This window comes from Populus trichocarpa, chromosome 6 (genome assembly GCF_000002775.5).
Source record: "Populus trichocarpa isolate Nisqually-1 chromosome 6, P.trichocarpa_v4.1, whole genome shotgun sequence".
Classification (NCBI taxonomy): domain Eukaryota; kingdom Viridiplantae; phylum Streptophyta; class Magnoliopsida; order Malpighiales; family Salicaceae; genus Populus; species Populus trichocarpa.
The window spans coordinates 2,934,233-2,959,865 of NC_037290.2; the positions used below are offsets into that span (position 1 = coordinate 2,934,233).

The window sequence follows — 25,633 nt, forward strand, 5'->3', positions numbered from 1 at the left end:
GAAAGAATATAAAAGATGAAATGCTTTCGTTCTTATCTCCATGGTGCAGAACAACGGTTGCCCTAATATTTTAATAGCCAAGTTGGTACCATATCTTGTGATTTTCCTATCTACAGCATGGTGCCCTTCTGCTTTTGGCTTTGTAAATTTATTTTTCTATGTAAAAGGGTGTTACCGTGTTGGCTAGATCATCGATTGAAAATTAATTAATTTAATTGTTCATCATTTTCAAACTTTTTTTGAGTGCTGACCCACAATTGGATGGACGGACCTACCTAGCATTGGTTTTTATATTGGGTGCATTGATTCACGTTTTCTACAGGCACCTTCATGTTGCTGTAAAAACTGTCCATGGCCATTCATAAAGGAGGTATCATTTCGGTCCTTTTTGTTTGTTGAGTTGTCCTTTCAACCCTTGTTTTACCCTTTCATCTTTATTTTTCTTACTCTACCCGTTGATTGAAAAAAAAAACAAAAACAAAAGATAAAGAGAGAAGATTTTTCTTGCTTTATTAATTCATACGTACGCCTAGCATTTCATAAATTAGCAAGTTAAAGCCAAAGTCTATTTCCTTGGATCTTCATTTGAAATTCATGTCCTTTTGTGTGGGTTGATGATAGTGTTATTTCTTGTTGGCCTGGGTTTTATGTTGAAATAGATAAAAATTCACCTAGTCAGATTTTATTAACATGATAAATCAATTCATAACCCGATCACAATCTAAGTAAAATCCATTTTGACTTTTCAAATCTTGTCCTGTTTGGGATTGCGGTCCGAACTGAGATTGGTCAAAATCATTTTTTTATTTAAAATTATTTTTTTTATGTTTTCGGATCGTTTTCGTGTGCTGATATTAAAAATAATTTTTTAATAATATATATATATTTTTTAATGCTGAATTTTATAACTTGGTGGATGTAACACCAACAATTGACAAAAAATCATACCCGGATTTAAATAGGGGTATGGCTAATGACACTGTTAGTTTTGTTTCCAAGCGAACAATATCCTATCAACTTAAACTTGGATTTTCATTTATATATACACTCGAGGTTTAAATTTTATAGAAGTGATGGAATGGCGATATAAGAATGTAGTTGAAGGACTGTTTCTTATTACGTAGCTTAAAAACACAAGGTAAAAAAAGAGTAAGTTTTAGCTTTAGTTCAAGAGGATGAAATATTGAAAGGAGAGAGTAATGAAACCAAGCTTTGATTTTAGAGAGATTGAATTCCTCAATGGCTATACATCCTTTAAGGCCTGAGTGAGTACTGTTTATGATCTTCTGAACTCCATAGTGACCATTTGCATTTATATTAAAAATGAAATTAGTAACTACTTTAGTATCCTTTTTGGAAGAAAACAAAAATTAAGAAAATGTCTGGAACAGGAGTGCACTGTACAAGTGAAAAGTCAAGTTTGCAGGTTGATGGTACCTTGTAACAAATGGGATTGATGTAAGCTTCGTTGATTTTGTTTTTTGTTTTGGCTGTTAATTGATGCAAACCTCTTAAGCATCTGATAGACAAGAGACTTCGATATTTTATATCAGCAGAGAAATTCCTAACGCTTTACTAAGAGTACTGGGATTTGTAGCCAACAATAGAAGCCGGTCTTTGTATATAGTACGTAAAAATATTTGATCTGGCCTTGCCATGAAATTTCTGTAAGTTCACGGGAAACGAATATTGCCAAAAAAATCATTAATCATGATTCTGTTTCAATATCGGATGGTTCAAACACTTATTCAGCTTCAGATTACTGAATCCGATGGTTCAAACTCCTACTTCAACGTTGAAAGATGTCTCTTGAGGATTTCCATAGACAGCAAAGAAGATACTCAAACCTCAAAGCTTGCACTTATGTTTTTCACAGGGAATATTGTTTACCAGACACTCCACGCATACAGGGATAAGACCTTTCAATGCATTTAGTTTCTCAAGATCACTAAACTCTAACAGAATCTGCACCCCCCTCTCCAGTCTCCTCAATTGAAGTCGCCATTATTGGCTCAATACATTTAACCTTCGTTTTCAAATTGGACTCATATAGTTCTTCCGCATGTGGTATCTCACTAACTACACCAGCTGGGATGCAATACAATGGCTTTGTTTCATCGCTTTCAAAGTCCCCCTTCGTATAGAGTCCCAGAGAAGAGGACAATTGAGCTAAATTATTAGTTACTAGAAACAGTGGTATCTCTCACTCCAAACGAAGTCTTGAAGAAGTTTTGAAATTAAAGAACCAGGTTTGCTGAACTGAACTTGGTGATATCATCAATCATTTATCGAGCATTCAGCAAACAAGAGTTGACCGGTCATTTCCTTGAAGGCTTTTTCAAATAGAAACAGTTCCATGTCCATTTCAATCATGTCTAATCTCAGGGTCTTTCGATCTTGAGAGTTACAGAACCCAGGGTGGACAGAATTTCAAAGTTTTATCTGATCACTCCAAGGACTGAAGAAGGAGGAAAAATTGCACGAATTATTGTGACAATACGCTCTCCGTATGGGAGATAGATTTGGTAAGTTGTCCAACTAAGTTATGTCTAATATTGAATGGCTACAATGATAGGATCCACTTTGACTTTGGACTTGGGGACTCTTAGGTGGAACCCATTTGAATTTAGTAAGGTTGTCCTATCTTATAAAATCTTGATGTCTAGTAAGGTGGTAGTAACATGGACAATTTTCCATGTAAGGGAAGTTGTTGGGGATTGCATTTGTGGAGGACGTAGGGTCAAAATTCCACGATTGATCTTGCCATTTATAGTGGTGGAATATTTGGAGTCAGCTCAAAACAAAAGCAACCCAATTCTCCCATCCATTAAGGGAATCCTTTAATATCGTGCACCTTCCACCAATTAAGGCTCTCAGGCTATGTTCTCTCAAAGACTTGATCAGAAATTAACCCTCTCTTCCTTGCATGTCCATCAATCTTTTTAATTTAGGGTTTGAGATGAAGACAACATCATATTTTTATCTATGGAAGGTCGGCCAGTTTTGACTTGGTGAAATGACAGACTCTAAAGGTGACAAACACTTGTTAATCTAACTAGTAAAGAATTTGACTATATTTGGTTTGCCACATGTACTATTCCAAAAGATTTTCCATATGTCCACATGGTCTTGGCGTAAATCATTAGGCTTTGACACCTACGATTAAGCCGTCTGACCACTGCTGAAGCAATGAAAAGATCTACCGTGTGAAAATCCTTAGTGAGAATTGTTTTAAGCAATCATGTTAGCAACTTAGCGCGTTGAAATATTCTTGCATGCCACAAACCTAGCTACCTGTTTTTTTTAAAGGGAAGTGACAGAAGATTTACGTTTTTTATTATAAAAATATCATGTATGAGAAGTGTGCATACCCCCCATTTTGTGAAAAGAATAACTTCATTCAATGATTTAGCAATTACATAATGCATTCATCATTCGCATTCGATGATCTTGAGGGGAAAAAGGGACAAGAATCGTCGGCAATATATTGGAGACATTTATAAATCATTTAAAACGTTCATATGGCTTCGAAAATAAAAATCCATGAAGAAGAAAACAACCATATTTTTCTATGTTGATCTAATGGGAAGGCCAATTAAAATCGCTGGTGGTGTCCTGCTAGCTGAAGAAGATCATTCAATCCATCTGTTCAGTTTCGTTTGTGCAAGAAAAAATTGCAGAGGAGGCCAGGCTACAACGAATATCCCAAAGTTATCTTAATTTGCCCTGTAGTCAATGGAGTTTCTGTGATGTATTTTAGACTGTCGCGGTTTTCCTAGTTGTTTTCTTGATAATTCTCAATAATATTAATTTCGCTGTTTGTACGCTCTTGTAGCTAGTTGATCTGAACTTCTACTTCGTGCCTTATCATATCATAACGAAATTATCAATTATAAGGGAAATAATGATAATAAATAACAACCAGGTTGTGAATTTTTTAATGATAATAAATAATTCATTTTTTGGATACATTTCTTTTTTGAAATTTGATATTTAATCCCATGCTTTAATTAAACCAAGGTGCAGCTTGATACAAGATTTGGTGACCTGGCCGTAATTCTTATACTAGCATGCTGGTTAATAGAGAATTCATCTAAAAAGCTCACAAATGATCTATAATCTCTAATGTTTTTTGTTTTTCTTGGTAGACGCGCGCCATAGCTTATGAGCTTAGTGACTTTGATTAAAGCAGAAGTGCATATGGTGACTTGGATTCATGAACATGGTGAAAGGATGAGGCTATTCTTTTAAGGTAGATGATTTCAACGCACACAGTGCAAAAACACTTAGTGTGTATTTAGTGATGTGATTGAAAATATTTTTTAAAAATATTTTTTTTAGTTTAAAAATTATGAGAAATTGATTATATTTTTGTGTTTTTTCCTGATTTTTAAAAGATAAAATCATAATTATATAACAACAACGATAATAATTTAGTAATTGAAAAGCACATGTAACTACTACATCACCAGACATTTACTTGTTAATTAAAGCATATATTGTGTTTTTTGATTGAAGGAATAGCATTTCACCATGGAAAGGGACTCAACGGCAAAAGCACATTGTGAAAAAGGCACAGATAACAAATCTTCGTGCTCAGAAAAAGAAAAAAAAATTAAAACAATTCTTCAGTACTGTTCAGAAAAAGAAAAAAATAATTAAAACAATCCTTCAATGTTCAGAAAAAGAGAAAAATTAATTAAAACAAATCCTCAATGTTTCAAAACAAAGGGTTTTTTTTTTTTTTTTTGCATGAACAAGTTGGTTATATAAAAAAAATATTGCATAAACTATATCTTCAATAAATCAGGTTTGTTTATAGGACCCGCATCGAATTTTCTTGCTTGCTTGGTTGACTATCTATAATTCGGTGTCGGCCAATGCAATTATTATCATTAATAATAATCAAGACATGAGAATATATTAAATAATTTGATCATTTACTCTACTAGCTAGGGCGATTTGCATTTCACTTGTCATATTCATTAATAGTTCTTACACTCTTAGATATATAAACATTTGGTAAGAAATGGAGACGATTGAGATTTTCATTAATCCTATTTTGAAATGGTACAAAATTATTTAAAAAATAAATTTATTTTTATTTTCCTTCAATAAAATAATATATATATATATATATATATATATCCTTTCTATTATAAGATACTAACTGAATAAACAAATAGTATGCAGGAAATAGTTATTGAATTTCATTATCGAAGCACATAATATTCATGAACAGCACAAGAACATAGAGAGTTTCGTGTCTCATATTCGGCACCGAATACTGGAAAAAGAAAGAAGAAAACGAGTTATACCCACGGTCTAAAATAATGTTCATGTCAACAGGGATCTAGTCCCGTATGCTTTGATGCACTGTTTGAAAATTGAATTGATAGATCCATATGCTAGAATATAAAATAATACATAATTAAATAAATATAAATGAGAGATTGGTAACGAGCCTCGTGTGGCCATGATGTAGAAAGATATTTATTCTAGTGGCAGGAACAAAACAAAAGACATAGTTTTCAACCGGTCAACTATCTTCTGTAAATCGTTGTTTATAGATTAGGGTTTATAAAATGTGAAGGAACATATCTAATATTTCAAATTATTTAATTAAAACAACAGTTTATGTGCTCTTCCGTCACAGAGCCCGAACATAATAAGTCCTATACCCAAAATAATCAAACGAATTTAATTAACTAATTGAACAAATTATAGCCCGTAAGCTTCATAATTATTCACAATATATATAAACATGGATCTAATTATCAATTAATTACCCCTATTTCTCTTGAAGAATCCAACCAACCTATTTTTATAAAATATTAAATCTATACTTAGTGTGTTTTTGTGGTGGCGTGGTTGAGGTTGTAACAGTGGTGTATATTTACTTTCGATAAAAGTAAGAAGAGTGATAAAAAAGATGGTTACGTGGATATTTTGAAAAAATCTAAATTTTACATTAATTTCTTCTCCTTACTTTAGCAAAATGGAGGGGCTGGTTTCCGATTTATTTTTGAATTATTTTTAGATATTGAATTATATTTAAATTTCAATTTATAGCATTTAAAATAGTCTTAAACATGAGATTTTTTTTAATGTTTCTTCTTTGACATAAAGACTTCTAAACATATACAATTAACCAAGTTTTTCCTAGTTGATATATGAAGATTTTATAATTATTTTTCTTAAGAAATTCAGATTAATTCTTTGGAGATTTTTTATTCAATGAGAACAGATTGAATTTTCAAGGAGGGTATAGGAGTTGTGGAAGGGATTAAGAATTAATTAAAAAAATAAAGAAAACAAAAAGGTGGTGTTTAAGACTTTTGAATGACCTTGCAGGCATTTGGGAGACCACCTCCCACTTGTAAAAAAGCAAAGAAGGGATCCTAGCAAACCCACTTTCTCTTATAACCCCTTTGACTTCCACCAACTAGGGCATAAGGCAATCATACCATCATGACATGGGAAGAACACTTGTTTGAGTGGGAGTGCATAAACTTGTGGCTTTCCCTTCTCTCATAAGCCCTTGTTTGTGTCCCATCTCTTCTTTTCTATATTGATGCTTGTCTTCCTAGCTACACTCAGCTTAATTATTTGTAACATAATCTCTGTTTGCTTGGGAGTTTTTCCAAAGGGATCTCTTTGAACCACCAACTCCACGAAGACCAAGACATCATGAACTGGTTTCTGGTGCGAAGAACCCTGAAGATGTACCACCAAAACAAGTTCATTCATTAATTAAGAAAAAAAAAACCCTGAAGTATGTATAGACTGATCTTGTAAAGGATTCTCTAGCCAATGTTATGCGGTAGCTAGTCCATTATAACTTGTAGCAGTGTTTGTTAAGGATGCCAGATAAAGTGTAAGAAAACTGTAGTATACTTTAAAAGAGATTTGGCTGAGCTTGTGATCAATTCTTTATTAAAATCTTGCTTGTAAAGCCTGTCTCCAACTTCTAAAAGCATAACTTTCAAACCCTTGCTTTGGCACCAATGAATTGAGTTAGATTTTGTATGAGACTCTCATTAATTACAATTACTTTCAGTTAAGGGTGGACATGATCATATTTAGACCTTTCAAAGCCCATATCAACTTTTGAATTATTAAACAAGGCACATAAAACTTTTTTTAATATGAATATATAAAAGTTGTCTATATTAATTTGAGGGGGGGAATCGAAGAAGAAAGAAAAGGGACGAATATAGAGGCATGCATAAGTTTTTTTATTAATAATTAAAGAATAGAATCGTTGGTTTTCAAGTTTTAAGGTTTTTTTTCTTTCGAAATACCAGCTGCAGATGAAAGTTTATATATGTATGGAATGTGCATGAGCATGAGCATGACCATATGAGCTCTATATTTACTTCCTTTCTTTGTTCTCCTTTCAATTTTTTCCTATTTCTGTTTTGCATTAAGAACAATAAAATGGGAGGAACATATATAAATCTTAATTAGAGAGTTGCCTTAATTATTTGTCAAATGGAAATGCTCTCATTATTCCTTGTCAAACAATTTTAAATCCAAGCTTTTTTATAAAAAAAAACAAATTCCAAGCAATGTATAGAAAAAAAAAATTGCTCAATTGGGCTAGGCCCAGGCCTAGGCGAGCACAGCTCCTGCTCACCTCGGTCAAGAGCGAGCTGCCCTACCAACTCACACTCATGAGCCGGATTGGTTCCAGCTCGCCCAAGCCAACCTCGGGTGAGCTAGCCACAATGCCTGACTTGACTGTTTTCTCCAATTCTCTCTCTATATGTTTTTATTGGTATTGATAATTTTTATGTGTAGTACACAATTTTCTGTCTCGCACATACAAATTTCTTGCAAGATAGATGTTATTTTATTACCAATAGTTACATTTTTTTTGTTATGCTTATCAGTCCACATGAACACCAATGAAAATTATTGTGAAACCTACAATATTTATTGATGAATATTGCAAACAATAGAAAACAAGAAAGAACACAAGATTTAACGTCGTTTGACAAAATACTTACATTCACAGGAGTAAGGAGTTTTTATTTCACTATATGTCAATTTAGGGTTACATAATGTATATTTACAATAGACCCATAGGACGCTTCACTCCCCTTGCTCCATTCCACTCCACTTCGGTATATGTCTATGAGCCACAAACTACAATACAAATAAATATACTCACCACTCAAGATATGGCACCCTAACTTTCTATCTAATGAGGTACAAACACAGAATCCATGGCACGATATCATACCAACTAATAAGCCAAAACAATTATCAGTTTGGACCTGTGCGCCTGGGTTTTGATCATTTTTTTTCTTTAAAGGACAGACAACATGTTGTTTGCTTTAAAAAAAAAATAGAGCAAGCAACGCGTTGCCTGCTGTACCTAAATTTAGGTGATTAGATTGTCACTGAAAAAATAGGACAATGGTGTTTTACATCTAAAAATTTATTTTCAACCATAAGTTGACCCAAAACACTAAGAAAACACCCTAGAGATCTAAATAAATCAGTTTATGCCTTTAAATAACTTTAAAAAAATCCAAAAACAAAAAAAAAATCAACCTAAAATCTAAAAAATTCTTGAGGTCAAATCTGTTATCTCATGCTTGAAGGTGAAAAAACAATAAAGTAAAACTTTTCTCATCGAAAAGAATTTATTGACACCAATATCGACTATTTTGGTAGTTGAATTTGGTGCCAATCGATGTTTTTCCTTACAACTTGAATTCGGTGACCCCTTCCCGGGACTTTAATCTAGAAACAAAAGAATAAAAAAATAAAGTTTTGAATCAAAAATGAATTTTAAAAAAAACTGAAAGGACTGAAAATGAATGAGTTACACAGTAAAATTATCAAAGTCAATTTTTGAGTAAATTTCAGAACACTCATCTAGTTCCTCTGTATTTTTAACTTCGGTTTTCTGCAATTGCACAGTAAAAGCATCATGGCTTTCAGTTTTTTTTTTTTAATTTTAGTGTTAATGTTAATTAATGTGTTGTTGAAAATTCAGATGACAACAATTTGAATTACTTACCAGATTTCACTATTTGTGCAGTGCATTTGTAGACTGAGCATGAAAAAAGGCTATTAAATCATTGGAAGCACTATGCCAAGGACCTCATGCTGGTTCAGTATGGAGCTTGTTCAGACACTCGGGAAACAAAACCAGAGCACAAGCTTCTATTTTACACAGGGTTGCTATATGGGCCAGGCTCGCACAGCTGCTCTCCCTGCACTTTAAGCATTAATGGCTTCGGCATGTAGGTAAAGTAATTGAGTTGTTGGAACCATAATTTTGAAACCCGGTCCGGCCTGGCGGGTCGACTCGGGACCCGGCCGATCCGGAGCTGGAACCGGACCGGGTTAAACAAAAAATAGAAAAAGTCATGACCCGATGACCCGGCAAAACCCGGTCAAAAACTCGGTTGCAACCCGTTGATTATTGTTTGTTTTTTTTTACTAAAACGACACCGTTTTGAATTTTTTAAAAAATAGGGATTGACCTGGGCGACCCGGTGACCCGGTCAAAACCGGGAACCCGGGCCTTAGACCGAGCCGGGTTTAAAAACTATGGTTGGAACTAGTTAAAATTTATTTAGAAAAACACTAGTTTACATGCCTCTAATTAATTTTTAAAAAATATATAATAAAAAATGTCTAGGCCACAATAAACTATTTGACATTGTTCATCATAAAATTTTTAGACTCGATTTCTTACCTAACTCAGGTTTAAAATTAAATTGTATTAAAGTTGTCTCAATATTACCCAGTTAACTTGGTTGGTTAAAAAATAACTCGATCAACCGGTAAAGAACGAGAAAAAAAATGATAAATTTAAAGAAAAAAATCTCTCGACCCAACTCTTTATTTGGTCGGGGTTTAAAATTAAATCGTGTGAGAGTTTTCTTGATATGATACAGTCGACGTGTCCGACCCAAAACAATATAGTCAACCGGTAAAGAAAGTTTGAAGATGAAATTGAGAAAAAAAAATTCATAAGACAAAAAAAATTATAACCAAACTCTTTACTTAACTCGAGTTTAAAACTGAATCATACGAGAGTTGATTTGATATTACCCAATCAATTTTGATGGTCTAAAATATCATGATGACGTTAAATAAATTTTAAGAAATACATAGAAAAAAAATGATAAAATTAAAAATAAAATATGCATCCGAAAAGTAAAGCCGGTGAACTACACACCAAATATTTTAGTATATTTAGGTAATAAAAATGAGTAATATTTCTAAAAGAAATGGTAAAAATGATAAGCAAATACTAATCATTAGTCTAATCTAACTTTGTTATTTAACCACTACTATTTTTCAAATAGTATTCAGGATATTTTCTTATATAAAAATAGGATTTTTTTTTGGATAGTCTCAATAATATATATTGAAATATTTCAAGAGGGTTATTCTAATTTAATATTTATGTGTATATATATAATGATCAATTATTGCTGAGGTGAAAGCCTTTTGAACATAAAAAAATTCAATATCTAAACTACAACTAATTTTTTGATATTATTATTAAATTAGGTTTAGTGAGTCAAACCAGAGAATTCCAGACTCAACTTCTTACCAAGTTTAAATTTTAAATTAAATTATATAAATTTTTTTTTAATATAATCCAGTTGACTTAGCTAGTTCAGAAATAAATAAAAAATCAAACAACAAAAAAAAATTAACAAAAAAATAAAACAAAGATTAGATGCGCAGGTTATGAGCTAGTGTATGAAATTAATTAAGATTGAGCTAGTGTATGAAAATGAGCTAGTGTATGAAATTAGCAGCTTGACTTAAAAAAAAAATTGAAGCCAATATCTTAAAAAAAAAAAAAAAACATTGGAACGATGACTTTGTGCATTGAAGGTTTATATATAGAAATAGGGATGGAGGTAGCTGCATTCTGTACAGTAGAAGTGTTAAAGACAAAAATGCACAAAGAAGTGATTCATTCATGGGGTTTATTGATTCCAAATGATTTGACAAGACAAGAGGGGCATGTGAGAAGATGTTGATGTAGACAAATGACCTGACCTTTCAACCCAGCCCGTCCGAACAGGCAGCTGGCAACTGCAAAGCTGCACCCATGCATCAGGCATCAGCAGAAGCAGCAGAAGCAGCAGCAGCAGCAGGCACACACCTATCACTCTATCTATAGATCGACTTTTTACCCCAAAAAAACGGCTATGAAACCGTACTCCTACGACCACTACAACGTAGAAACGGTCCCCATAACCCCCTAAAGAAGTCTTAAACTCACGACACATGTCAATAACTGTATCAGTCCCCTCTCTGGTTTATACAGTTACCACACATCACAGACATTGATTAGTACTTAGTTTTTTTTAGGGTTTTGGCAGATTTTTGTGTGTGATAGGCACTGACTCCCACGTTCAAAACTGTCACAAGCTGTCACACATAGTGAGCTAGTCATGTAGACAGGAAGAGCGAGGGAGATAGAGAGAGATCTCACATGTCTCTTCTTCCTTCCTTTCAAGTCTCTCTCATTCCTTTTGCCTGGTTGGCATCGATCGATCTCCTCGATGCAGGCTGTAAATTTTGTGTCTTTCGAGAGTCTACGGTTTTAACTTCAGTTAATGGAACTGTCCGGAGGAATCAGAATGTATATTGGATAAACTTTAGGGCTATTCTTGTCTTTCAGCTGAGATACTGTTTAATTTCGTTTTGTCTTAGTCGTCTAGGGTCCGAATTTCCCAATCCTGGCTTGATTGTACTTTTTGTGTGAAGGAGCAAAATAAAGGAGATGTTTGTTTAATTAGATTAGATTCTAACTTTAAGGATCATTAAGAAAAAAAAAATCAGATCTAGAAGAGTTCCTGCACAAAAGGCTCAAGCCATAATTCTGCCTACCATTCAATGACTTCTAGCCTTTTTTTCAATGATTAAGTAAGAATTGCAAGAGATCAGAATTTTTAATCAACTTTATTTTACTTTTATTATTTCATTCGGATATCTAAAACTAATTTTCAGCCACAGAAAAATCTATTTTCATTTTAAACCACGGCTAAAACTAATTTAGGAGTGTTTGGAAATGACCCTATTATATTATCTTAGATTTTAATTTAACTTAACCCAAATTACTTTAAAATATGAATATTGTTAAATTTAACTCAAAACTCGATATAAGCATAATACACACACACATGAGTAGCCGAAAACAGAAAAAAGATATATTTCCAGACTCTGGTTTCCATCATGCTCTGTCACCTAGTCAAGTGGATATAAATGATAAGAAATCTTCTAGGACCCAGATGAGGAAAACGAATAGAAACTACTCTACAGAGGGAAGGAGATTTCGAACTGTATCCTGATAGTGCTTTAAGGTTTACAACTATGGCATATAGAGGATGGATTGTTGCAATTATACCATCAAGTATAGAAACTACTCTACAGAGGGAAGGAGATTTCGAACTGTACCCTGATAGTGCTCTAAGGTTTACAACTATGGCGTATAGAGGTTGGATTGTTGCAATTATACCATCAAGTATAGAAACTACTCTACATAGAGAAGGAGATTTCGAACTGTACCCTGATAGTGCTCTAAGGTTTACAACTATGGCGTATAGAGGTTGGATTGTTGCAATTATACCATCAAGTATAGAAACTACTCTACAGAGAGAAGGAGATTTCGAACTGTACCCTGATAGTGCTCTAAGGTTTACAACTATGGCGTATAGAGGTTGGACTGTTGCAATTATACCATCAAGTTTCACAAGCTAATAATACCAAATTCTGTTGTCGCTATAAATTTGTTTTTTCTTTTTTTTATAGTAGACGATAAGATTTTATAAATGTCTGCTAGTGCCATGAAGACAGTGGCCAAACTAGCAAGAAAAAAGAAGAACACAACGGTTCAATACAAAAAAGAAAAGGGAGGCAAAAAAGGAAAATAAAAATAAATTGAGCTACATACCAACAAGCATTTAATGAACAAAACTGAAACGCCTTGCTGATTTGACCATAGGAGGATCCCATCTGAGCTTCTGAGCAAGTCAATTCCTATGTAGCCAAAGTGCCAGTTGGTGAAGAACCAGCTCGAAGATAATATCCTAATCAGTACAAACATCATCTTGTTTCTAGCTAACCAAATACCCTATAAAACACCATAAGCCAAATTGAAAATGGATTTGCGCTGGAATTTGCCTTTAACCAAATATTTTCACTCAAGTAGCAGGTTTGCAATGGTATTTGGCATGCACCACCAGAATGCAGAGTCTTATTAAAGTCCCTACTTAAAAATATAGGTTCTTCAAACACTATCTTTAAGATAATGATATCATTCCATAAGTCTCAACGTTCATTCATCAAATTAGTTGTATAAACCTCAACCACTACACATTTAAACACTGTAGTCACATGAACTCCAAATAATGTTATTCATTTACCCTTAAATTGTATAGATTCAACATTGAAATTACTCTTATTTCATAAAGCTATAACCCTCTTGATTGCAAGCTGCCCTTTTTGTTTCTAATAGAAAGCCAATATCAATTCCATATTATGAAATCATGTTTTGTACTGTATGTCATTTGGTTAACATCCATAAACCACAACTATTCCAAAAATAAATCGTCATAATAATAGAGGAAGAAGCCTTACTCGACATTAAGAAAAGGTTGTTGTTATTATATAGTAGCCCAAGCTATCTGTTTTTCGAGGTGATATGTGCCTAGGAAAACATTTGTTCCCTTGTATTATGCATGATTCCACAAAGCCTGGAGAGTGTTCCCTTTGTTCCTCTACTATTTCTTTGATATTGTCATTGGTAGTTAAAAACTTAATCTTTTTGTTGCTTTTTCCCATTACTAACCCTCCTAGTATAATAGATCTTGGTTGGATACTGTGATTCTCATAATTTCTGTCTTCTATAAAATAACATTCATCCTCCATTTCTTGAAATAGATCCATAACTCTCTTCGTACCGGTACCTTGAGATAGAGCATTATTAATTGCTAACCTTGCACTACATTGGTGATAAATTATAACCACATCATCCAATTATGATTTCCAGCGTACTGAATTTTTAGCCCTATTAACCTTATCATTGATGTTGTTATGGGGTGACATAACATCATTTCCATCCTTAGATTCTGATTTAATTATATAATCTACAAAGTGTTGAATTGATTAGAGTTTTGGACGGGAAGATGGTGTAATCTCTGCAATAATTATCTGAAACTACTGTCATATAAGTTCAGATTAACTCTATCATGCAAGGCATTTGTAGATGATGTAACAAGTAATACACGTACACTAGAGACTAGTTATCATTAGCATTACTTAAATCATAGCCAATGACCTTTGCTTTTGCTTTTAAGATATCAAAAATACAGTCTTTGTTTCATGCTGCCAAAGGTAATCCTGAAATATTAACCCATGCAAATCTATCAATGGCCCTGTCCACTTGTATCCATGGATTTTTTGTAACCATTCAACATCTTCGTCCTTAGTTATGGATCTTCGTCCATGTTCAAAGAAGAATTTGTGACACATAAGTGGTTTACATAGACGTTACTTGATGTGTTTTTTGTGAAGATTAAAGGTTAGGAGGGTAGGTTGTGAAATTGTAAGAGGTAAAAGAGGGCAGAGGTTGGAGTAGGGACAGTCCTTAAAGTCATATTATCAAACTAGTGGAGTACGTAGTGGATGTTGGTTTGTAAACATGTTTTAACGATGTTGTTTTCTACCACAACTCAAAGAAAATAAGTAGAGGTAGAGAAGAGGTCTTTATGGTCGGAAAATTTAGTTGTAACTTTTGGAGATGACTTTGATGCAAGCTTGTAGCTATATATGGACACTAGGAAGTTGTAGATATGCGTACATTCCAGATAATGAAAGGACTAAAATTGCTTTTTTCTATTACCACTTTGGTTTAAATCACCATACCATTGATTTGAAAATGTCTTTTCGTTACAATATGAATATTTAATATGTAGCATTATTGGTTTACTATTTCAAAAAAAAAATGATAGATGGTTTCTCTGTTTTGAAATGATTAAAATTCATTCCAAATGTATCTTAAAAATATAGATTTATATTTATATATATACCTATATCTCCTTAGTAAAGCAAGTTTCTTTCATTTTTGTTTATATCTTTTTTTATCCTAAGATATTAATCAAATACAATTGTAGAGATTCTAAAAGCTAGTATTACTGACATTCCTTATAATAAGATTTTATGTTTTTTTTTTCAAATTTATTTAGTGAGTGTTTTTTTTTTTTTTTTGCATTCAAACCTGTTTTTCAAAGTAATATTTGCCTGAAAAACATCAAATTGAGTTTTTTAGATGGTTTTGATGTGCTGATATAAAAAATGAATAAAAAATCTAAAAAAAATATTGTTTTAATATATTTTCAATTGAAAAACACTTTAAAAAATATCATACATCATAATACCAAACACTCATTTAATTGATTGGTTGGCTATTTATAGATTGGAATCTTGTATGTATCTTTACATAGCGTTCATTAAATCTAAACTATTAAATCCAAATCTAATAGTACATTTAATTCATGATAAGAACACTTAATTAATTTAACTACTTATTATATTTTTGTCTAACTTAATTGAAATAATTTAATTCAAAATTAATGGTGGGATTTAAAATATGATTGATCATGATTGAATTTTTAAACATCAGATGGTGAAAAATGGCCCTTAAAAATACTAAATTTACAATCACTAGCAATTTAAGGAGCAATGAACAGAAGGTAGTAATTGATTTAGCTCTCATAATGTACCAAGTAATTATCAGTTACTTCTTTAAGATCATCTCCTTGTGATGCTTGACTTGTCGATGAGTGGATTTTGCACCTTTAAAGTGGAATTAAGACGAAATTATTCAGACCCCACGTAAAAATTAGGGTAGAATTAGCCTTGGATGATGAGATTAGTATCCGATGAACTGCAACTTTCTTAGTCTTTTTTTTGCTAGATCGCTCTATGATATAGCTGGTGATTTTTTCACTTTATATTGGCTTTATTGATTAGACTCCTATTTAACAGAAGAATGATTGGAATGGATGAGTATAACAAGTCATTTAAACTTTCTTTCTTACTGTTAATGGCTTGTTTGAAAGTGATTGTATTTACCATAATTAAATGGCATCTACAAAACTATCATAGAATTATAAGTTTGGTAAGAATAAAAAGATTGACTAAACATTCTACCTATTCTTGGGGCATCATTGTGTCAAATCTTTTCTTTAAAAATTAGATATCACTAAATAGATGTTTGCGTTATGTTATGGATCGAGTTAAATTTTTGTAATATAAAAAAAATATACTAGTGATGTCAGTGTTTTTACAAAAAAAAAAAAAAATTGAGATTCATGTCATTGACTTGACTGAGTTCAATAAGTTTAATTAACTTAATAATATTATTAAAAAAATCATCAACAATAAATAAAACGAACAAAAGAATAACAATAATTAACTATAAAAAATAACCTTTCAATATCATACTCGAGAGAAGAAGAAAGAAAAAATCATTGGAGACTCATCATCGCTTCATTGTGGACACCGCTCTACCACCGGATATAACTAGCTCATTAGAACGATTCTAAAGCCATTGTGAAAGGTTGCACGATAACATTAAAAGAAGTCGCATGCACAATTAGAGCAATGACCCGAAAAATAAACCAAATGAATTATTATGAAGTGAACATTTCATGCTTATATTTAGTCAATTAATTTAATTTAATTCAAAAAGAAAATTTATTTAAAGAAAGATAAATTTAACAAAGAACGACAAATTAAAAAAACCCAAGATAAACTAGGTTATTTTCAAAATCACTAAAAAAATCCTATAGAAAGCAATAAAAAAATAACAAAGCTCAATCTCCAATTAATTAAATGTTGAAAGATAAAAATAAAAAAACTTGAGCTTAAAAAAAAAAGGAAAACCAAGCAAATTCGAGCAAATCTTCTAAACCTGGATTAATCTCTTAAACTTACAACTCATGAAAATATTAAATCCGGGCTCAATTAAGAAGTTTAATTCCCAACTAATTTAATGTTGAATGATAAAATCAGAAAAAAAATATTAATTTAAATTTTTTACGAAGTTAAAAAAAATCAAAATCAAAAGATTGAGAATCAAATATAAGGATAAAATAAAAAAAATTAATTTTAAAAATTTTCTTAAATAAAAAAATAGCAAAAAAATAATAGGAACCAAATCGATACATGAAAAAAATAAAGGATGAAATTAAAAAGAAAATTTTAATTTATAAAATGAATTTTTGACGCGCGTGGACTTAATTTTAAAAACTTTTCTATAAGAACTATAAAAGGTAGGAGTAAAATTAAGAGTACCAAAAAAGTTCCAATTGAAGAGTTATTCATTTTTACCGTTGGAAGGCATTGAGCTAGATGGGCCCCATGAATAAGAGTTTGATATTTATGGCCAATTTTTTAGGGGTCCAACCTATAATCCTAAGCTAGTCATTCTACGGTAACTAATATACAGCCTCGTGAGTAGCCCTAGCGATTCTCCTTGTCTTATACGAAGAATTCCAAGGTAAGATTATGGCTTTGTATCAACTATCATGTGGTTAAATATCAAACTCAAGTAGTTATAACGTACACTATCGTCCTTGATTTATTTGTTCAAGGAAACTATCCCAACTTATGATTTCTTATTACTACTTGTTTCTTTAGAAAAATAAATCTTCATGTATTTGCAATTGAGGTCTAATAAGAGTTTTATTTATTCACATTCTTTCTATTCACCTTGTATTTATTAAATTTGATCTAATCTAATCTGACTGGTCGATCTAGAAAACCCAAGATTCTAAATTTATTCCAGGTTGGATTTCAATTTGAACCGAAAAAAATTGACCTGATCAAATCTTATTGGCCATAACCTAACCAAACTTAGCAAAATCAACACTAAAAAATGTTTTTTAAAGAATAAAATGATGTAATTTTGATAAAATAAATAAATAAATTACCCGAGTTAACTTGATAATCTAATAACCGAACAAAACTCAAATAAAGTGCGACAATTATGATTCAAATACCGAAACACAAGAAGGTCATGGCAACTCCAAACTTTGAAAAAAGAATTATATTTTAGTCCTAACATTTGGAGAGCTTTCAATTATACATTTCAATGATGCATGTTCTGTACTCTAAAAAATCAAATATTTTCTTATTCATTCTCTAATCCTAGATTTCTGGTTCCGCCATCGATCCTATCAACTGATCTTTTTATGATCAATTGAACTAAAATGTACGACACAGCAAGTAGGTTATCATATTTGATGAGAAGTGAATACTCCATTAATGGTGGGCCAAACTTTTAACATATAAAAGGGTAAGCTGGTATCCAAGTACAAGGAAAAATCAAAGTTGTCACGTATTGACCATTCATAGTTTGTCATGGGATGCAAAGAAAGAAAGAACTAGTATGTATGTATATAATAGAGTATAATCTTATTGTACATGGGATCGATCTAATGGTTCATAAGACCACAAGAACAGACAAAGACACACAACCCTAAGCAAAAAAATGACAACAAGCAGAAGCTATAAACATAGATAAATCAATCAACGGAGAGAACATTGTAAACCTTAAAAGCCAGGATGGAAGGAAGTTTTGAAACGAAGAGGGAGGGGTGATTATGATGATATGAAGAAGCCAAAGCGTCAACTCAACCGCTGGCAATAGAGCATCAGCACCACCACCATCATCATCATCAATCTCTCTGCAAATGAAATAATGAGAGACCGTGCGTGTGTGTTTGCATGTGTGGTGTAGGGTTTTCTGGTGGGGCAAGACCGACAAGCGTGGGGTTGTCTTGTCTTATCAGTTCCCTTTTCAGTGACCCATTTCTTTTCATTTAAAGGATGATTTTATCTTCCTTCGCTTGTTCGGTGCTTCTTCTAAATTTACTTCCCTCTCCCTCCATTATAGGACTACTGTATATCTTGCATGGCTATCGATGGGCCCAGCTAGCTAGGCATCTAGGGCATGGTCAAGGTCTCTTAACTTGTAGTCAAGCCCTTCACTCACACTTCTGTGTTCCTAGCTACCTCCTGTCCATTATGAATTATTGAGAATAAGAATAACAATCGATATAGTAGCTAGAAGCAATAAAATGTAAGCAATGAGTGATGAAGATAAGCTAGATTTAACAGTGATATTAATATACTATTAAATTAAAGGTTTAATTCTTTGAAAACGTTAGCATCAATTAATATACAGTGTTTAATGGTTACTGTCAACTGTAAACATTAACCGGCTAGTTATTCGAATCCATTATTCATCCTAATAAATTCTTTTATAACAGTACCATAAATGGACTTCAAGACTCACATGACTTTATTTAACAAGAAAAAAAACTTATTTTTAAATTATTATTTACCGAAGAAATTTTAGGATTTTCTACTCTGCCTTTTGTATTTTTTTTTATAAATACTATAGTTAATAAACTTTGGCTCGGCCTGATAGATTAATCCGATAACTTGCCGACTCGAACTTGACCCGAGTTGGGTTTTATTTCAAACCAATTTGAAAGCTGATGTAGTCAAACCAGAATAAAACCAGCCTAGTCACACCATGAACTTTTTAATTTTTACTCAAAACAATGTTTTATTTAAAAAAAATTAAAGCGATTTCATTTAAAATCAAATAAATCTATCATCCTAGCGTTGAGCCGGTGTGATAATTATGATAAATACTACCCTTATTTATATTAAAACTCTAAAGTGAACTCCCATATAAGATAACAGTGAGTCCTCTTTCTTTCTTGTAAGATTTGCTTCACCAGTGTGTGTGTGCTTTGGTTGATGTTGCTGGCTGACCTGTCTCGTATCCAGACTGTTAGACTGTACTTCTTTTCTTCAATGTCCAAAAAAAAAAAAAAAAAAGACAAAACACGAGCTTTTTGGCACAAAAATACTCGTATATAGCATCTCGCACAAAAGCTTTGCCTGAAGGGTTCAAAACCTCATTAGAGCAAAAGTAAAATCACCTGAACCGTAAAGGGTTTTCTTGAATGGTCTTGCTGCTGGGACCGATAAATTTTGAAATCAACAATCAGTTGGGATTCTTTTAACAAGGTTAATTTATCCCATTACAAATTGCACTCAGAGGTGTAGATGGCAAGAGAAGGCCTGCTTAAAGCCCATCCATGCTCGGATACAACTTCAAAGTTTGAACATCCCCCAAGATGTTTCCAATGGCAACATTTTTGCAACTATATAAGAGAGGTTTTTACATATAATGCAATGCAATCTTGAGTTGTTGGCTGAGGAGGTAAATGGGTTTTGCTTAAGCAAAGAATGAAGCTGAAAATGCATTGACCGAGCACGAATACCATGAAAACGAAAACGGTAAAATATGCCCATGAGGGGGGAATGGATAGTTCTTGGGAGGCTGGTACAATTTTGTTTTCTAAGAAATATGAAAGAAAATCTAATTTCTATGGTCTTGTATCCACTGGTGTATGTGCGTGTGTGTGTGTTGTATAGGTGAACAACAAACATGCAGAAATGAAATAACCACAAAGCAAATGATAAATTACTACAAGCTGATGACCTCTTTACATTCTACAAGGTGCGTGAGCTGATGAGCAAATGCAAGATACAAAGGGTAAAATGAAAAAAAGACTGTAAAAAGTACACCTTATACCAATGCCCAGAACTTCTTTCTGCATATTAGTACAGTTTCAGTCTTCTTTCCTTTGTTTTCCAGAACATGTGATTCGACCTCCCACAGAAACTTTGGAGCTAAATGCTGGACTCTTGATGTAAACGATTCCTCATCTCTGATGATAATAAATCCCTGCACATTATAGTCTTGGTAAGATTCTGAATCAAATGTAATGTGGGATACAGACACAAAAGCGTAAATGATTTTAAATGTCAGGCTACAATCCATAGAATGGTTGAAATGGATAAAACCATATTAAGTAACAAGATCAGATCAGATAATCAGTATCTTATATATTCTCTCAGATCTAGATGGCAATAAATTCCAAGGGACGTAAACATTAGCTCCATGCTAGCTTTGTTATGCATCCATGTAAAAAAATGGCCTACAGGTAATGCAAATAATGTGCTAGTGTAACGAGCACATGATGTCTAATATAATTCAGAGAGGCTGGGCATAGCTTTACATCTAGTTGATTAAATCCCATCCATCTCATTCTTCATCCTGGCATTCACCATATAACTTCTCTGATTTTTAAGACTTTGATAGATGAAATATTTTAGAAACAGTTACCTGAGGTCGGATAATACGGTCCATCTCCAGCATGATATCCTCTAGCAGGCAACCTTCTCCATGGTCTTTGTAGTGTGTGAAGAGATGATTGGCATGCAATAAATCATATGTTCGTGGATATGTTGAGAATGGCTCACACCTGAAGTTAAAACAAGTGTGGTAAGCAAACTAGCATATTACAGATCCTTGCATCCACATAGTATAGCTTGAGCACAACTGAATTGATTGAAAATCTCTTACCAATCATGAAAAGCTCCTATGAGACCCCTGTCATAAATAGCTGACAAGGTATTATTCATGCTCATGGGAACTATATTCATCACCCAAACAGGCAGCGAGTTCAAAGCAACAGCAAATCCGCCAATAAAAGCATTCATGTCCATGACATTTCGTATATCCGTCTCATTGATATTCATCAGCTTCCAGTAATGGCCAGCTTGATTTTTCCAGAATATGGCATCTGAAGAAAACTCTTCTTCAGTGATACCTGCAACAAAAATGTGCAGAAATTATCATGTCAGATTGAATATTTAACATGGCTTATGCATTTTCCAAGTGTTCAAAGAGAAAGACTACAAATGACAAGTTAAATGGGACAACGAATGACAAGGTTAAATGCTAGTCATTCATCTGAAATTTCCCACATGAACCCTGTCCCAGTGATTTTGATGACAGGAAAGCACAGGCAATCCTAGCCAGCTTGCCCCCAAGCTGCTTCCAACTACTTGAAACTATAAAATGTATTTGATATTGATATCTATATCTTCCATTGTGCTCATCATAATGCAGTTTGACTACACTTGCAGTGTACTTGATTTTGAAACAAAAAGCTAATATAGAATGCAAATTTGAAAAAGATACCATACTCAGGCATGACCAGGGATCAGGAAAAGCAGGGATGAACAAAAACAACTTTAAATTACTTTAAGCTCATAAAAAGCACATGAGCGCACCAATTTTGCTGAGACTCTTTGAATATACAGAAAGACGTTCTGGTCTGGGAGGCAGTTTCTGAGGATTAGTTGGTGCACTTCTTGGTATGCAGTTCCTCAGTGGTGTTTTCCATGATGGTTTCATGTCATCTACAGTGTCACAGATGTTTATTTGTTTCATCTCTGCATTGTGCAGGAGGCATGACTCATTTTCTTGTTTGACCCAAATTGCAGTTTGAACTTTTCGAGCAATGAGTTTCCAGCACATAGCAGAAGTCAGATTTACCAACTTATCCCAAATCAATGGATAATCTTTATCCTTTCTATAAGCAGGTGGAGACGAATAGACAAAATATCCATTATCTCGCAAAAGACGATTAACTTCTTTGATTAAAATACCACCTGCACTAAAAAAAAATATTGCAATAAAATAAAAGCCCAATGAATTAAAGAGAAGGTGTAAAATCCAAACATAAGTTAAACAGCCTTTTTTCTAACTCGATAATCTTGGGGGGGGAAATGTCCAGGAGCTTGCAAACACAATGAACAACAATTCATATACTTGCCAGGCCATAACGATCTTTATCAACACATATCAGGGTAGCATCTGCAATGTAAAACTTCATAGTGCACTTTCACTAAACTGATTTAAAAGCTTGTTTGGTAGCAAAGATAGCTGATGCATTTCATATATACAGCAATCTGCTGGCATGCATAAAAGCAATGCTACGAATTATGAATAATAAACTTGCATAGAGATGCATTTGTAGTTCCAGGTATGATTTACTATTGTTCCTTTGTGTTAGTTACTATATGCAATTAGAAAAATTTAAGAAATCAGAGATCACTTCTTTTGGCTGACTATATCATTTCAATTCGATAAAAGGATTGCAGAAAAATGCATGAAGAGCATGAAGCATTTATCTGAAACATGTGTTTCTCCCTATGAACAATTTTCAAATGCCACTGCTCAAGCACCATACCATTCTCATGCCAGTCAACACGACATCTCGAACAATGAACCATCTCAAAAGAGCTAGAGGGGTATGGTAGCTGTTTTGTGGAAATGGCAGCAGTCATGGCACCAATTCCTCGTTCTAAAGCAAACTGAATCTGATTTTCATGACCATCTCTGGGAGCAAAAGACATTGTTTGGATATCCAAAGGAAGAAGATAAGCTGAGAAGCTAGCAACACCACAGCCAACATCCAGAACTTGAACAACCCCAGCTGAACGCAGATCACCTGTATCATCAGTTATCATATTTCCTAACCTGCAGTCAAAAAAAAAATCATAAGAGATGGAACATTATAGTGCCTGGGTTTTGGAAATATCATCAATTACTGGTATCATTGCCATCGTAGGAAATGATGAATTAACTTGTTTGAATGTGAATAAGTGATATAAGAAGCTTAAGTTCATCTACCTCTCAATGTAATCTGCTGCTCCATGCTTGAAATGAGTGCCACCACCAGGGAACCACCATAGCTGATCTTTCTCATGCACCCAGTTCTGTCCTCCTTTGACTTCAGCAAGATGTGTATGATTCACATTGCTTCTCCACACATAATCCCTGCTGGTTGGCCATTTTATGGGCAATTTATAATCTTCTGGAGGTGGCACCAAGCAAAATAAACGCTTCTCAAGGGGAGGACAATGCCTCTCTAGCTCTTCTCTTCTAGAAAGATCCAAGGATGGGAACAAAGTTTTCACATAAGCAACATCATGGCAAGGAATATACTCGTTGAACTTCAAAGGGCATACATTCATCCCACTTTCTGGGATTACAATTGGTGTTTGTCGATAAGCAAGAGCAACTTTGTTGGTGAATGTGTAAATACCTGCAAGTGTAGAAGATAAAGTTGTTAAACTTGGTAGCAGACCAAAAGTGTAAAGTTTCATATGCAGTCATTACCAACATGCCAAAGGCTGATGCGAATTAAACTATAGTTTGAGGATGGAAACAGACACAATTTGTGCATGTTCATGGTCATATAATCACTTTTTTTACTGCATGAGCTTTGATATTCCAGGTCTAGAGAATTGTTTTAACATCTAATCTGACCCATGGTTGTTGCAAATCTGGAATGTACGAGTATAAAATGTCAATCCCAAATGCAGCAACGACTATATCCCAAAAATAAATCCACATGTGAACAATGCAACGAGTACTCCCCGAGGCTTCCTTTTGATAAATAGCACATTGCATGCAACTAGAAAATATGCTTGATGCAAATTAAAGAATTACACAGCTGCACCCTAAGATTGGTCCCATGTAGTTGATCCCCACTGAAATATGTCACATCCAGGTCTATTTTCTGTCAATATGTCAGAAACTTAGAATGTCTGCAATTTAACATTACCGTACTCTATTAACCAATCTGTCAATTCAATAGATTCTCATGGTGATCTGTCAAATTCATTTTCTTAATAACCAATCTAACCCTCCAATCTCACTGGTGAGAAAAGGTAAGAGGCGTCCAGGATATGAATCAATATGCTTCTGTAAACAAAGAAAATGGTATCATTTCCATATTCAGAGTATCAAGACATCTACATGTTGTGTGGCCTTAAATGTCATCTTGCAATTTATGAGCTCTCTATTACCTTTTCTAATTGCTACTAGCTTACAGGATTTATTAGCAAAACATTAGTCATCAAAGCAAGGCACTAACAATTCTCAACCAAATAGCCTAAAATTTTTCCAAATGGGTCCATCCAAAACCCACCAAGTTGAATTCTTGCAAACTCGAACACCAATTAAATAAAGAAAAACATAATTACAACCCCAAAATAACAGCAAGAAAAAAGAACCCTCAAAATTTAAGCTCAAAGCAAAATACCAAAATGGGACCAGTGTATAAAAAAGCAACCAACTTTACATTCCACAGAACAAAATCCATCTCCAAAAACACCATGCAATGCAGAAGATTGCGTAAATATCACAATAAAATAAAACTTTACAAGAGAGAGAGAGAGAGAGAGAACATACCATGAGATGAAGAGGAATTAGAAGAGGAGGAGAGTTGAGAGACATAAATGGAGGCATTGTTATTGCCAAAAAGAGTGCCAGTGTAAAATGAACCCACCATTAATAACAAAGCCACCATTATCATCTGCCCTGATTTTGAATCAAAGGCTGACCCCCATGAGTACCCTCCCATCTCTCTGTCTCTATCTCTTGAAATAGAAACTGGGTTTTGCTTCTACGATTTGCAGGAAGCAAAGGAACTAAATTGGCATTTGCAGATTTGGAGAAAGATCTCCTCTTTGAGCTGTTTTAGACACAAATCTAAGAAACAAGAAGTGTTGTGTTGTGAGCTAGAGAGAGAGAGAGAGAGAGAGAGAAAGATCATTGGCTAATCTCCTTAATTTTGGTTTTAGTTTGTTTAGTTATCATCACCGACTTTTTTTAATCGGCACATGACATGCACGT

The 25,633-nt window shown here is 33.5% G+C and overlaps 1 protein-coding gene across 1 annotated transcript; it reads right to left on the reverse strand.

The window, feature by feature from the left end:
• Positions 1-20,538: 20,538 nt before the first annotated feature.
• LOC7496099 (probable methyltransferase PMT6) lies at positions 20,539-25,570 on the reverse strand. Its single transcript, XM_002308870.4, has 7 exons — positions 25,190-25,570; positions 23,624-24,038; positions 23,181-23,470; positions 22,219-22,599; positions 21,506-21,752; positions 21,266-21,404; positions 20,539-20,824 (listed from the first exon to the last, which is right to left on the reverse strand). The coding sequence occupies exons 1-7, from the start codon at positions 25,359-25,361 to the stop codon at positions 20,666-20,668; spliced, it is 1,803 nt and encodes a 600-aa protein (XP_002308906.1). The 5' UTR covers positions 25,362-25,570; the 3' UTR covers positions 20,539-20,665.
• Between the last annotated feature and the right edge of the window lie 63 nt (positions 25,571-25,633).

Bases quoted from the DNA above. Each gene is read 5' to 3' on its own strand.
- LOC7496099 (XM_002308870.4), bottom strand. From the start codon at position 25,361: ATGGGAGGGTACTCATGGGGGTCAGCCTTTGATTCAAAATCAGGGCAG. The intron at 24,039-25,189 runs GTATGTTCTCTC...CTACACTTGCAG, and splicing joins TAATTCCTCTTCATCTCATG to GTATTTACACATTCACCAAC. The intron at 23,471-23,623 runs GTAGATGAACTT...TTTTGACTGCAG, and splicing joins GCAGCAGATTACATTGAGAG to GTTAGGAAATATGATAACTG.